This window comes from Mus pahari, chromosome 10, assembly GCF_900095145.1.
Source record: "Mus pahari chromosome 10, PAHARI_EIJ_v1.1, whole genome shotgun sequence".
In the NCBI taxonomy this organism is placed as follows: Eukaryota; Metazoa; Chordata; class Mammalia; order Rodentia; family Muridae; genus Mus; species Mus pahari.
Window position 1 is genome coordinate 101,176,303 of NC_034599.1, and position 13,978 is coordinate 101,190,280.

At 55.1% G+C, this 13,978-nt stretch overlaps 1 protein-coding gene across 2 annotated transcripts in view; it reads right to left on the reverse strand.

The window, feature by feature from the left end:
- The window catches only part of Sema3f (semaphorin 3F), a 27,839-nt gene extending 22,832 nt beyond the window's left edge, over nt 1–5,007 (reverse strand). For both annotated transcript variants that reach the window (XM_021206511.2, XM_021206510.2), the window contains exons 1-2: nt 4,441–5,007; nt 488–648 (exon numbers count right to left, since the gene is read on the reverse strand). In XM_021206511.2, coding sequence (XP_021062170.1) covers nt 488–599 — 112 coding nt within the window. In that variant the 5' untranslated portion in view covers nt 600–648; nt 4,441–5,007. The remainder of the gene's footprint in view (nt 1–487; nt 649–4,440) is intronic.
- Between the last annotated feature and the right edge of the window lie 8,971 nt (nt 5,008–13,978).

Genomic DNA, 13,978 nt, shown 5'->3' on the forward strand with positions numbered 1-13,978 from the left:
AAAAAAAAAAAAAAAAAGTTAACCAGGTCATTCCCCCCTCCTCCAATCAAGATGTGGGGGTAGGGTGGGAAGAGGCCAGGGGCCAGGGTGTCAAGATAGGAGCTGGAGCTTCAGCTAAGCCTGAGGAAGGAGAGGTCAGCCCAGCCTTTCACCCAATATGGCTGCTGGGAAATCTGGCCAGCCTGGGCTGAGCAGGCCCCACCCAGGGCAGGAGGCTGGCCAAGGTTACTTCTCGCCCAAGGATGGCCAAGACAGAGTTCTAAATCCCTAACGCTAGCATGGCCACTGTTCTTCACTTCAGTCCTAGGGTGCACTACACACACACACACACACACACACACACACACACACACACTCACCCCTTGAGGAAGTGTCTAGCAAATAAGCCACAGGTCCTGGATCCTCACTGTGTTCACCTCTTCCCTCTGCAGGGAAACCAGCGCTGTGTGGAAGGATGGTTTGAGAGAGGAGCGAAGAGGCCCCTTACCTTTGAATGACAGTCGGACTCTAGGTGTGGCTGGAAGCTGGTCCTGGATGGGGGTAGCGGGCCAGGCCCCGGTCAGCAGGGAAGCCCAGAGGATGAAGGCAGTGACAAGCATCGTGGGAGGGGCCTGGGGCCCAGGAAGCAGGCTCCAGTTCTGTGGACACCTGGGAAGAGAGCAAAGTTGGAATGCCTGAGCCATTTCCATATGCAGCCTTTTATTTTGAGGCAGGGTCTCTTTGCTGTATAACCCTCTGGTCTTGAACTTACAATGATCCTTCAGCCTTTGCCTCCTAAGGGCTGAGGCCTTAGGGTAGCACCCCGCCTACCCCCCTTGTGCCTCAGTTTCCCTTCCTGAACAGACTGTTGCAGTCTTCATGCTCAGCTCGGGACAAAGCTCATTCATTCTTCTGCCTACCTTTGTGGGGGGGGGGGGAGTGTCCCAGGCAAGCCTGAAGCCCACAGTAGTGGGCCACCAGGGAGCAGCAGGACTGAGGGGAGTAGCTGGAGAGCCATGTCTTACCCTCTACTGTCCCTCCCCTCAGTTCCCTGCTGGAACACAAACAGATGGCAGAAACCCTCTGTGGCTCACAGCAAGTTTCCACGCTTTGCCCACAACCTACAGAGTGGCCACTCTCTCCCATGTCCAGATCTGCTTGAGCAAATGCTCGCCTCCCAGAGAAGGAAAGCCTGTATCTAATATTGGAGTGGAGGGTAATTATGGGAAGATGGGGAGTGAGAAAGGGACATACAGATGGCCCAAAGCAGGAGGGATCCCATCGGTCAAAAAGGAACAGACAGCTAATAACAGGACTCACGTTAACTAAAAAAGCAGGAAGCAGGAAGCACTCAGGTTAGACAGGCAGAAGGACTTCCTCCATGAAAAAGTACCAGCTCAGGGGTCAGAAAGGATGCTAGAATGGCCAGAGGATCTGTGACAGGGTGTATGCCAGATGTACTGCTCCCTTCAAAGTCACCCATATCCCTGGCAAGTCCAAATTTTAATACTGTGTTTTTCAAATATTGTCTCCCCAGGCAGGCTGGCTGTTGGGTAAACGTAGCCCAGCACCAGTTGTTGTAACATATTGCTCCCTCCTGATACAAGTCTGCGCCAACTCCCACCCCCCCACACCCAGAAAGCACTGGGGGTGAGGGCATGAAGGATAACAGGCTCATGGCCCCCCGGATCAGCCCTGTCTATCCCCCCTTCCCATGCGAGGCAATATGACAGACCCAGCCGGGATTGCGGGGCTGAGACAAGGCCTAGGCTCTGCAGTGGCCTTCTAGACTCCAGTGCCCTCCTCAGACTCAGCCCCCAGCCCTGGAGCCCTGGAGCCCTGGAGCCTCTCCTGCCAAGGAGAACCACTTGGTGGTTCCTCAGACAGGAAGTGCAGCTTCAGCCGACTCCTCCAGCGGTGCTCTCAGAGTGCCTGGCACACCTCTCGGTTCTCCTAGACCTCCCCATCCCAGAAGCTCTCTCCTGGGGAGGCTGGTTGACTGGGGGAGGGGAGGAGCAGGCCCGGCCCCTCCCCCATCGGCTGGGGGCACAAAGCTAGTGCCGACAGAATTCAAGACAGGCTCTGGCGAGGAGGGAGGAGGGGGAGAGGGCTAAGCAGTTTCCATCCACCCTAAGGGTGCACCAGGAGGCCCCGTGAACAGTCCTGTATCTACATCCACACATCCACACCTGCATGCCCACGCACGCCTTCACAAGCATGAGTTTGCTCAAGAACTTGACCTGCTAGTGGGGTGCGGCTCGAGGAAGCTAGAAGGGCAAGATGTAGTCTGAGTCCCTGAGAGCTTTGATCAGGGGGCTCATGTCAACAGCCCCCCCATGACCTCAATTTTCTTCCGTATCCATTTTTCACAGTGACATGGTCAGGGTCACCAAAGCCAGTGTAGGACTCACTCAAGGTGTCCAAGAAAGTAGGGGACCTTTCCCCATGAGGCTCCTACAGAGAGCGCCACAATTATCTGGCCCTTGAAGGAGTAAATGGGGGTGGGGTGAAGTCTGCTAGGGCCCCAAGACCAAATCTAGGGCCCCTCTTTGGGAATCTAGGGGTGGGGGACAGAGGAAAAAGAAGGATGAAGAGGAAAGGAGGGACAGAGAGGGGAGGGGGAGGGGGCGGCTACAGTCCTTTCCCTTCAGCTAGCCCCTGAATACCTCCCACTCAACCCCAGTCCCCTTAAAGCCCCCAACTCAGAACAAGCTCGAGTAGGTGGACAGGGGAGGAACAGTCACCGCCACCTGGGAGCCCACCAGGAGAAAAACCGAAAAGGAGGAGAAGAAAGCTGGCGGGAGGGAACAAGGGAGGGAGGCAGCAGGCGGGAGGAGAGAGGGAGGAGAGAGGGAGGGACGGAGGAGAGACGCCTGAACAAAGAAACGAGGAGCTGGGGCTGGCAAGGGGTGCAGGAAAGGGGCGGACGGAGGAAGGGGTCCAGAGGCACCTGGGGGCGGGACGGGGGGCCAGGTGGTCAAATTGTCCAGCCTGATCCAGACCTCCCAAGCTCATAGTGTGTGTGTCTATGTGCGCGTATGTGTGTGTCAGGGGGAGCCTGTCTTAGCAGAGGGAGGTTGGCTCCTCTAGCTGAGAACTGCCTCGATTGAAGGGAGGCAAGGCAAGAACAGGGCTGTGGAAGAACACGGAGGAAATTACTAACGGCACCCCACCAGCTCATCAGCTAACACCCCCCCACACCACACACCCCAAGACTCCTTCCTGGAGACTCAGCTTCCCCCTCCCCCAACACCTCATAGACCAGGAAGCAGATCTGCTGGGACCGAAACCCCCTTTTGTGGCCAGGGTTTCCCAGTCAAGGTCACCTGGGCCAGGCTCCATCCCCACCCCCAAGGTACGCAGAGTAGCGGGGGCTGAGGCTGGGCTTCTGGCCTCTCCAACCCCCCACCTTCCTACTTCCGGGCCTGGCTCCTTTGGAACTAGGGGGGAACAGGGAGGGTAGATCCGACTGCATTCTTGCCTGGCCCAGACAAGATAGTCCACTGCGTCCAGGCACACCCCCTGAGCAGCTGGAGGAGCAGCCCTGGCTCCATCCCACCCCCGGGCCCAGTTTTCCCTTATCTGTAACTAGGGTAGCGGGTACTGGAGAAACAGAGTGAATTCGGGGAAACAGGAGTCCTTCTACCTGGCCCAGCTCCACGATGGACACGGGGAGGCTTCAGTTTGTCCTCTCCCCAGATGTTAATGATCTGGTGGCAAAATGCACCTATTTCAAGAATGAGGAGTTATCGGTCCGGCTGGGACCCCAGCCTTAGTTCCAAAGGACTCTTCATCTTGACACTTTCCTTACCTCACCTGCTCTAGACAACCCGCCACCCCCCATGGTCCCTTGCCCACTTCACCACTAGGCTCCGTGGTTCAAACTGGGGCTTGACCCCAGGCTCTTCCAACTTAACAACACCTCACCTACACCGAGACCCCTGAACCCGGAGCAGGACCGAGAGGAGATCGGCAAATGGCTGGAAGAAAAGCCCGTTTGGAAACAGATCCCCTTGTTTTGCGGTTCCGGGCGACCCTCCACGTGGGGGCTTCCAATTTAGACCTTCCCCTGGGGCTGACCTGGTCTTCAGACTAGAGACACTGAGGCAGTGCAAACGCGCCATTTGGGCAAGAGTGCAGGCGTCAGCAGAGGACTAGAACAGAAGGATCCGAACTCCCACTCAGCGAGGGTAAGGGTGTCCACCCAAAACCTTGCGGGGGTGGAAAAAGTTAATTCACACACCGGTGATCCGCGGGCCACATCGCCTAAACACACATCTTTACGGCGCCCGGGAACGGAGGGGTTTCAGGACGCCGGGACAGGTATGAAGCACATCCTAGTTCTGTCGCCTGGTACCCGCAGACAGTGTGCCACGGTTCGCCAGACCTCGCGCACTTCTAAGGAGTTGCAGTGCCGCGGATCCTAGTGGGGTCGGGAGGTCGCGTTCCCTTCGTACTCACCTCGTCCACGGCGGCGGGGCCTGGGCGCCCGGGCAGCGGTGGCCGCCGCAGCAGCGGAGAGGTTCGCGTCGGGCCGGTCCGCTTTAGCTGCCCCCCGGGGCCACGGCCCTGTCCGCGCCCTCTTGTCTCTGAGGCTGAGCCGGGATCCGCACCGCGGACTCGGCTTCACTGGTTCCCCTGGCTTCGTGCACGTCAGCAGCCGAGGCCCCGGGCCCTAGCCCGGGCCATGGAAAGGCTCAGGGGCGCTCGGGGCCGCCTCCCCCGGGGCGGGCTGCGGGCGCCCCCTGGCCTGCGCGCCGAGGGCGCATTCCCCGGTGCGGGGCGCGGGCGGAGGCGCGCGCTAGGCTACGGAGCGTTGCGCTGGGCTCGGCCGGGTGGCGCTGCGCTTGCCTGGCTGTCTGACTAGGGCCCGGAGACCGAGCGGGGCTGCGCGGGTCCTCGAAGCGTACCCTGGCTCAACGCTGCGCTCGGGGATCCCTGGACCGCTGCGGTTTGTTCCCTAGCTGCTCGGGTCTCGAGGCCGCTGGCGGGACGGGACGCTCGGAGCCGCGCGCGGAGCGCAGGCAATTGGCCGCCCGTGGGCGACATTTGCATAGCACGGCCCCGCCCCGCCGGGCCCGCCCGGCCCCACCCCCGGGGCGGGACCCTCCCGGACACCGCCCCGCCCCCGCTCCACCTGTCCGCGGGCAGGGCTCAGGGTTCCCAGGCGGTGGGCAACCCGCGCCAGGGGAGACTGCTCTGCGCCCCGCACCCCCGCCCTGGCATCGCGGGCGGCGCCCCCGCCCCGCCCTGGCTTTGTCTCTCCGTGGATACACGGCGCACATCGCGCCTGGTGTTTACCCGGGCATTCAACTCCCTGGTGAGAAGGGCTGGAGCGCAGGGGAGCAACCAGCTAGCACTCACCTGCGCGCCCCCTTCCGCGTTCCTCCTTCCTACTTGCTGCCAGCCACGGCCCCGCGGCGAAGGACCTGGGACGGCCCAGGCCTCTCAGCAGGTGGCGGTGCAGCCCTTGGGACGGTTGGCACTTCTGGACCTTCCGACAGATGGCTACCTCCAGAGTAGGTCAAATCGGTGCAGCCCAGACACTAGCTCTGTCCAGTTAGCCAAATGCACCAAGTGTCCACCTCAAACACCAATAAGTCTCATTTCAAGTCAATGGCCCTCACAGACTTTCCCTTTACAGTGCCATATTCCAGAGAACCCAGATGACATGAGGCATCCAGACTCAAGGCATCCTTCCAACCCTCCCTCCCCCACTATGAAAGGGACACTTGCTTTCAAATGTCCTCAACAATTGAACAAGAGCCTCCCCTGACCCCAGGAAGGGTCCCTCTGAGCAGCCCATCCCCCAAGGTCATGGCCTCATCTTCCAGAACCACTTCTCAGCCCTTCCCCATACACTCTTGCTGTGGTCCCAGGAGGCTTTGGCCCTTTTTGTCCTCTGCTTCCCCCTTGTCCTCCATCCCCTATTCCCTCCTCCTCTTCTCTCCCTTCTCTTCTGTCTTCCTCCTTCCTTCCCCTTTCATTCTCTCTGCCTTCTGCTCTCTCCCCACGCAGGCCTCCATTTGTCTTCTTCCTCCCCCTCCTCCCGCTCTCTCCTCCTGTCTTCCTTTTCCATTTCTCTTTTCTTCTTCCTTCATCCTCTCCTTTTCCTGGCTACAACTCCCAGGAGAGCCGCTCTTCCTCTGACCCACTGACTGGCTGACTCTGCGCATTAGGTGGGTATCAGAGGGCTGCTGGGATACTACTGAGGGTCACCTGACTCACAAGTGGGGTACTTCCAATGCTTCCAAGAGGGCCTGGCTGTTTAAGGTGAGGAAATGTCTACCTGCTATAGTGAGGGACAGCACCAGCTCTTCTCCCTAATGTCATGCTTCACTCAAAACACTAACAAACCCAGGCAGTGGTGGCACATATTTTTAATCCCAGCACTTGGGAGGCAGAGGCAGGCAGATTTCTGAGTTCGAGGCCAGCCTGGTCTACAGAGTGAGTTCCAGGCCAGCCAGGGCTACACAGAGAAACCCTGTCTCGAAAAAGAGGCTAGGTGAGCTGGCATATGCGTTTAGCTTTTAATCTAGGCCCTTCTCTGAGTTCCAGGCTAGTTTGGTCTACATGGCAAATTCTAAACCACCCAGGGCTATACAGTAAAATCCTGCTCGGACAAACAAAGCTTGCGCGCATGCTGACAGGGCTAAGGGTGTTGCTCCGTGGTAAAGCGTAAGCTTGGCATGTGCATCATGTGTAATCGGTCTGTAGCGCCAGAACCAAGTCAATCACTGCTAATTGCCTCCCTCCTCCTCACCAGGACCATCTTTGTGGTTACCATCCATCACCATTACAGCACCACCAACACCTCCACCGTGGGCAGCATAGGCCTACCCCGACTCCTCACTGTGATTACATGGCTCTCCCAGGGACTAGGGATACAGTGGCTCCGTGGTTAAGAAAGAGTGCTGCTTCTCTTCCAGAGGTCCAGAGTTCGATTCCCAGCAACTACAACCATCTATAATGACATCTGAGGCCCTCTTCTGTCATGCAGGCATACATGCAGGCAGAGCACTTAAACACTGAAATATATAAATGGTTACTGCTACTGCTCCGGCTTCTAGGACCATCTCCTCCCTTCATCCACAGCCCCCACCTGTCTCCTTGAAACTCTTCTGTCACCAGTAGTAGCAGCAGCAGCAGCAGCAGGGTCCTGAAGGCAGAATTGTAAGGGTGTGGCAGAGCTCCAAGTTCAGGGCTGGAAAGGACTGCTCTCAACCAACCTGTTTGTGTGAGGAACAGCTCAGACACAAAACAGTTCATCACACAAAGGCCTCAGGTGGTGGGACGATGGGAAGGGGGCCAGGAACAAGTATTGAACCTGACTATGTGCAGAGTGGAAGGCCAGGTTCCCTCTAAATGGGTGGAAAGAGATGAATAAAAAATATTTTTTTTAAGATTTATTATTTTAGGTATATGAGTACACCATTACTCTCTTCAGACACACTAGAAGAGGCCTTCAGACCCCATTACAGATGGTTGTAAGCCACCATGTGGTTGCTGGGAATTGAACTCAGGACCTCTGGAAGAGCAGTTGGTGCTCTTAACCACTGAGCCATCTCTCCGGCCCATAAAAAAATTTTTTTTAATTGAGTATAAGCATGGTGGCACACATCTACAGTAGTAGAGCAGTTAGGAGGTGGAGGCAGGATAATCTGCAATTTGTGGTCATCCTCAGCTACATAGCAAGCTGAGGGCTAACCTGAGCTACATGAGACTCTTTCAAAAATCCTAAAGGAAAAGGAAGAAGAGGAAGAGGAAAAAACAAAAAGCCCCCAATACCCAAGTGCTAAGCTGGTCACAGAAGCACACGCCTATCCTATAATCCCAACACGTCAGAGCCTGAGGGAGGGGCTGCAGAATGAAATACTGTGTACAGAAAATAAGTAATAGGGGATGTGGGGGGGGAGGGGCACAGGTCTTTAATCCCAGCACTCAGGAAGCCTAGGCTGGCAGATCTCTGTGAAGTAGAGTCTCCTGTGTCTCAGGCTAGCCTCAAACTTACTACTGGCTTAGGATGACTCAAAGGGAACCTCCTTCTACCTCCATCTCCACAGTCAGGGATTGTAGTCCTGTATCAGCTTGTGGTACAGAGGGTCAAACCCAGGAGTTTGTGCATACCTGGTCAGTCTGTCAACCAAGCTATATTCCCAGCTTATAATATAGTTATATATTATAATATAGCTTATAATATAGCTTATAATATAGCTTATAATATACTTATAATATTCTATCTGGATATAGAATATAGTTTTCTGCAATTTTGTCTTCAATTTTTTTCTTTTTTGTTGTTTTTTTGTTTTTTTCGAGACAGGGTTTCTCTGTGTAGCCCTGGCTGTCCTGGAACTCACTCTGTAGACCAGGCTGGCCTCGAACTCAGAAATCCGCCTGCCTCTGCCTCCCAAGTGCTGGGATTAAAGGCATGCGCCACCATTGCCCGGCCTTTGTCTTCAATTTTAGAGAGTCAAAGAAACTTTAAAACCAACCCTGGTTTGATTCCCGCATTTGGGAAGCAGAGGCAGGCAGATTTATGTGAATTTGAGGCCAGCTTGGTCTACATTCTAATGTCTAGGCCAGGCAGGACTCCATCATGAGATTCTATCTCAAAAAACTAAAACAAACAAACAAATGAAAAGCAACCACAAGTTGGGAGAACTCCTATTCCAAAAAGGATCCTAGCCTAGGAAGTGGCCCTATTGTCTGTCCCCACCACGGAATGGAGAAGTAGGCAGAGTGAAGTGGGCAGGACATGTGACACCATGCTGAAGAGAACAGGCATCTTCAGGAGTTGGGAGAAAGCCCCAGGACAGAAGGCCAGGCTCTAGTGCCTACAGGGAACCAGAGGCAGGCAAGGGACGGGTGCTCAGGGGTTGGCAGGGTGCTGGAGCCCCAAACCTCGATCACAGAGTTCAATATTTTGACTGAATTCAATCATTATCCAATGACTCTCGAGAGCAAGTCTGAGTAGCACCAGATCCATGGTAAAGTGAGCCAAGAGGCCCAGACAGAGCTGAGAGAGCTGACATCATTCATACCTAGCTCACTGGACTGGCTGTCTTCACCCTATGCACCCTGACACCCAGAGTCATCTTGTCCCCCACCCACCCCTTAGCTGTTCATGTCCCTCACCCTCAGAGGATGTCCTAGGGGTAAACAAAAAGTCCTCTGTGAGACCCTCAGCTCCAGGCACGAGGTGCATCTTCTGGTAGTTCCCACTGCAGTCACATGACAGGGTCATGGGAGGGCATCTGTGACTTGGCTTCCTGTACCCTTCTAGGTGTTCCAGGCAGACAGGAACTGGCTTAGTCTCCACCCTGAGGGATGGCGGTGCCTAAAAGAGAGAGAAAAGCTCCTGCCTCCGGTCCTCCAACCCTTCAACCTGGCCCAAACCGTTTTCTTGGCAGCTTTTGTATCTGCTTCTCTCTCTCTCTAGCTCTTCCAGGCTGTTCTGTGGGAACTGCATTGCAGCCTCTTGGCCTCCCGCTGCCTATACATCTTCTATCTGGCTGCCAGGCCTACCACAGGCTGGAGATGGAAGCCTGAAGATGCATTGCCCCAGCTAACCTGAGAGGGACCCTGCCCTCAGCTCTCTGCATATGAAGGCTGGACTTGGAAGACCTCAGAGACCTGCCACGCCCCTTGGACGAAGGTGGTGTCTACACTCCCTCCCCTGCACCAGTCTCCAGGGAACCTGTTTCCCGGGCCTAGCAGGCAGAGCAGGCCCTGGCCCGCCCAGCACTGCTGGCTCAGATTTCCTTACTTTCTGGTTTTCTCATCTCCCCTGCCCCAGGCGCCACTGCCTGCTCTCTCGCCCAGCCCCCACCCCCGGAACTGGAACCAGTGAGGGGGAGAATTGGGAAGGGGCCTGAGAAAGGGAGTGGGGCAGCCGGTTGGGCAGCACCAGGAGAGGGGGGGCAGTGAGGAGTCACCACTGGCCCAGGGCCAGGATGAGGTTTGGTTCAACCTCCTGCCCAGTTTGCCCCAGAGGCTGGCTAGGAGCCGATCAAAACCTGGAATGACCCACCTCCCTGGCGGTTCACCAGCCTTTCTGCCCCTGTTCCCCTGTTGGAGTCCTGCACTTCCTCCATGACTGAGCCTGGGTCATCTCTTTCACCCACTCAGTTTCCCTCCTCAAGGCTGCTCAGCTCCTCTCACTCAGAACCTCTCAGGCATCCTTAGCATCTTCCAGAACTTCTGGACTCTCATTTCTGGTTCCTTTTCATCTAGAATGTCTTTCCAGTTTCCTTCTAGATCCTTCAGGTCCCTGGGCAGAGTATCCAAAAAGCCAGTCCTTCGTGATGGTTGAATCAAAGCTTCCTGGGGTCATCCAAATACTAGGACATCCTAAACTCTGCACATTCTTTAGACCAGAGGACTATCAGCACCAGCCAGCCGCCGTGTGAGCTCAGTGTGAATAATACAGAGACAGACACAGGACTAAGATCCTTGCTTGTTATCCTTTCATTCTGTGTGTGTGTGTGTGTGTGTGTGTGTGTGTGTGTGTGTGTTGGTAAGGAAAGTGGAGCTGAGAGGACCTAAGCTTGCTGGTTTTGAAGTGACCCATGACTCAGGGCCATCGTGAGCATATCCTGTTTAGACAGGGGCCATGTAGCCCGCCCTCCTGCAAACCATCAGGCCTGGCCAGCCTTCATGGGGAGCCAAGAGCCAGGCCTAGAACTCCATCCCTACCTAGCTCTGCTCTGGGGAGCCACACCCCCCAGCAAGAGTTGGGGTGTGGAACTCAGTGTTCCTCTGCTCCCATGGCACAGACATCTCCTGTAAGAACCTGGTCAGGGATGATGGGGACAGACAGCAGAGCAATGGGCCTGCTGAGGACACCTGCCACTCTCCTAATGCTGGCCTTGCCTGCTCTGTGGGCAGTTCTTTCTTCCAACAGCTCAGCCCCAAAGCCTAAGCTAGTCTGGATTCTCACGTCTGCAAAGACTTTCAGCTTCACCTTTAAAGTGTGCAAAATGCTAGGTGAGCACAGATTACCTCTCTGACCACCAGGTAAGCACAGATTACCTCTGACCAAAACTTGTTCAGCAGCCACAGCTACCACCTCCAAGGCCGGCTTCACCTCCTATCTGACTTCCTGAACGCCTCCTCCCTCATTCCCCTCGTTCCAATTCCTTCCTCCTACAAGATTTCAGGGTAAGGTAGGTGCAAGGTCACGTTTCTTTGCTTACCCAAAGGTCTCCATGGCTCCTGCTTTGTTGAAAGTCAAATCCAGGTTGGGCACAAGAGCACACACCTGTAATGCTAGACTCAGGAGACTGAGGGTTTTGAATTCAAAACCAGCCCTGGCCACGTAGTCAGACCCTGTTTCAGAGAGAGAGAGGTTCCACATGATGGAAGGAAATTGTCTCCCTCTGGTTGTCCTGGAGGAGGGGGGTAGGAAAGCTATCTGAAGATGGCTGTCTTTGTCTCAGCCTGTCCCTACCCCTCTGACTCTTGTCCTCCTAGCTACAACTTTTCTCCTTCCACACCCGGACCCTCCCAACCTTGGGGCCTCCGTTGTAACTGTTCCCGCACATTCTTCCCGCAGACACCTGCATGCGCTCACCCTTACTGACTTGTGCCCAGCGCCCAGCGGTCAGGTTCGTCCTGACCATCATGCTCCCAGCAGTCTTCCTCTCCCCCTGGCCCTCCCCTCTCCTTTCCTCTTCCCAACATCCCTGTTTTCATGGTCAGTGGTTAGTCTGCCCCAAGAGGGCAGGCAGGTCCCTTTGTAAGTTGCTTCTCCAGATAGTAAATGAAAGACCTTGCTGGGTTGAGGGCGCTCCATGTTCCGACCCTGGGCAGGGAGCTGCCTTCCCCACCTCGGGGCCTCTCCTAGCACTGGGGGTGAGGATGGGCAAAGATGGGGACTTGTTCAATGCTTCACCCATAAGAGCTGGCCTCAGGAGAAACGCTCCCGAAAGCATCAGCTGCAGCAGCTAGGGCTCCAGGTGGACTCTATTCCACCGCTACAAAGCAGAGTCCTAGCAGAGACATTTGTACTGTGAGCTTTCTAGGGACAGACACAGTGGCGGAGGTGGACCTCAGGGCCAAGAGAGACCCCAGCGGCTCACTGACAAAGCGGACCATGGCAGCCTGTGGTCCTGTGAGGTTTCTGGCTCCTTCCCAGGTCCGCATCTGCTGTGCACACTCCCTCCATGTGTCTGTGTGGCCCCGTCCTGGGGGAGGGGGGCCCAAGGAGGGTTCTGCAGCCCAGCTTGCAAGCTGGAATCTGGACTTACTTAGTTCCAAATGACTGGGGAATGTCCCTTCCGTGACAGTGGTGGCGGCGGTGGCGTGCCCCCCCTCCAGTCCCTCTCTCTCAGCAGGGGAGTGGGGCCCAGATGAAGGCAGCCCCCCCATAGGAGGGGGAAAGGGCTAGTGCACAGACACTGGGCACCAGGCCATCAGGCCTTCCTCCCAGGGCCTGGCTGCAGGTCATCCTAAAAGAGGGATTGCGATTTAAGGTCACCGTCCCTTCTCTCCCTCTGGAGAGCTGAGCCCCGAGCACCCCAATTAGATCCTTAGCCTCCTTGATCGTGGAATCTGAGAGGCTTCCACCAGCAAGGTCTCTGGGCCCACCAGGTACGCTGCTCCTAGTAAAACCTCCCCTTTACGGAGTGTAGCCTTCGTGCTTTGGAGGACGCCGGGGCACCAGGTTCAGTGCCAGGCGCATGTGCAGGGAGCTAACTCAACCCTGGGCTCACTCTGTCCAGAGAGCTGGCTCTCGGTGCTCTATGTAGTTGCCAAGCCAAGTGGAGACCTTTCTGTCCAGGCAGGGCTCGGTGTGCAAGCATGGCTGGCAGAGTGGAGACCTGAACCTTTTGTAGTCTCCAGCCCTTCATCCAAGGGTGAGGGAGGGAGCCTCCATTGTATTTTTTGGAGATCTGTGGAGTCCTATGGTCAGGCCTTGAACTTACTTTGGCTGTACCTCATTATATATCCATAGAACGGCGATCTTTTTTTTTTTAAAAAATATTTTTTAAAATATGAGTACACTGTAGCTGTCTTCAGACACACCAGAAGAGGGCATTGGATCCCCATTATAGATGGTTGTGAGCCACCATGTGGTTGCTGGGAATTGAACTCAGGACCTCTAGAAGAGCAGTCAGTGCTCTAACCACTGAGCCATCTCTCCAGTTCCTAGAACGGCAATCTTGAGGAAGAAGAACGTATCTGATTTTGTCCGTGAATTCCACACCTGGACCCCTTGAATATTGGGGTCCAACCTCTGAAAGAGAAAAGACTAGGACTTCCTTGAGGGTGCTGGGGTATGATATGTTTTTATTTTGATGTAATTAAACTTATTTATTTCTTTGCTGTAACACCATAGGTCGGCCTCCAGCTTTCTCTGCACATGAGGATGACGTGGAACCTTCTGAGTTTCCCACCTTCACCTCCCCAGTGCTAGGATTACAGGCACATGACTACCAAGTCTGATGTTATGTGGTACTTGGGATCAAATCCTAGGGCATCTTACATCCTAGATAAGCAATCTATCAACTGAGCTACACCTGTAGATTTTAAAGTATTTCCCCTGGCTAATGGGAACCTAAAGAACCTAAAGAGAACCTAAAGAGAACGTTGTGGTTACTCAGAGGATTGGCTCTGAATTTGGCTGGATCACTGAGACATTGCTAGATTTTTTTTTTTTTTTTTTTTTTCAGAGAAAACCAGGAATCACTCTGCTTTCTTCTGAATTCTAACCCAATGGGTCTGACCTGGATTTTGAGCTGGAGATACAGGCTACCTGCCTGGCCCTTCTATCCTTGGACACAAGGCCAGCTTGGCAGATGTCCCTGCCCTCCTCTCCTTCAAGAGTGGTTTAGACCTTAATCTGAGGACAAGTTTGTACAGAGCCTTAGCTTGCTGTCAGAGGAGCAGGGAGCAGCCCAGATGGAGGGATAAGAACAGGGGTGGGGTGGGGGGAACGTTGGGTGGCGGGGGGATAGGGAGGAGCGTGATTTAGTTGAGACAGCAGAACAGATCTCAA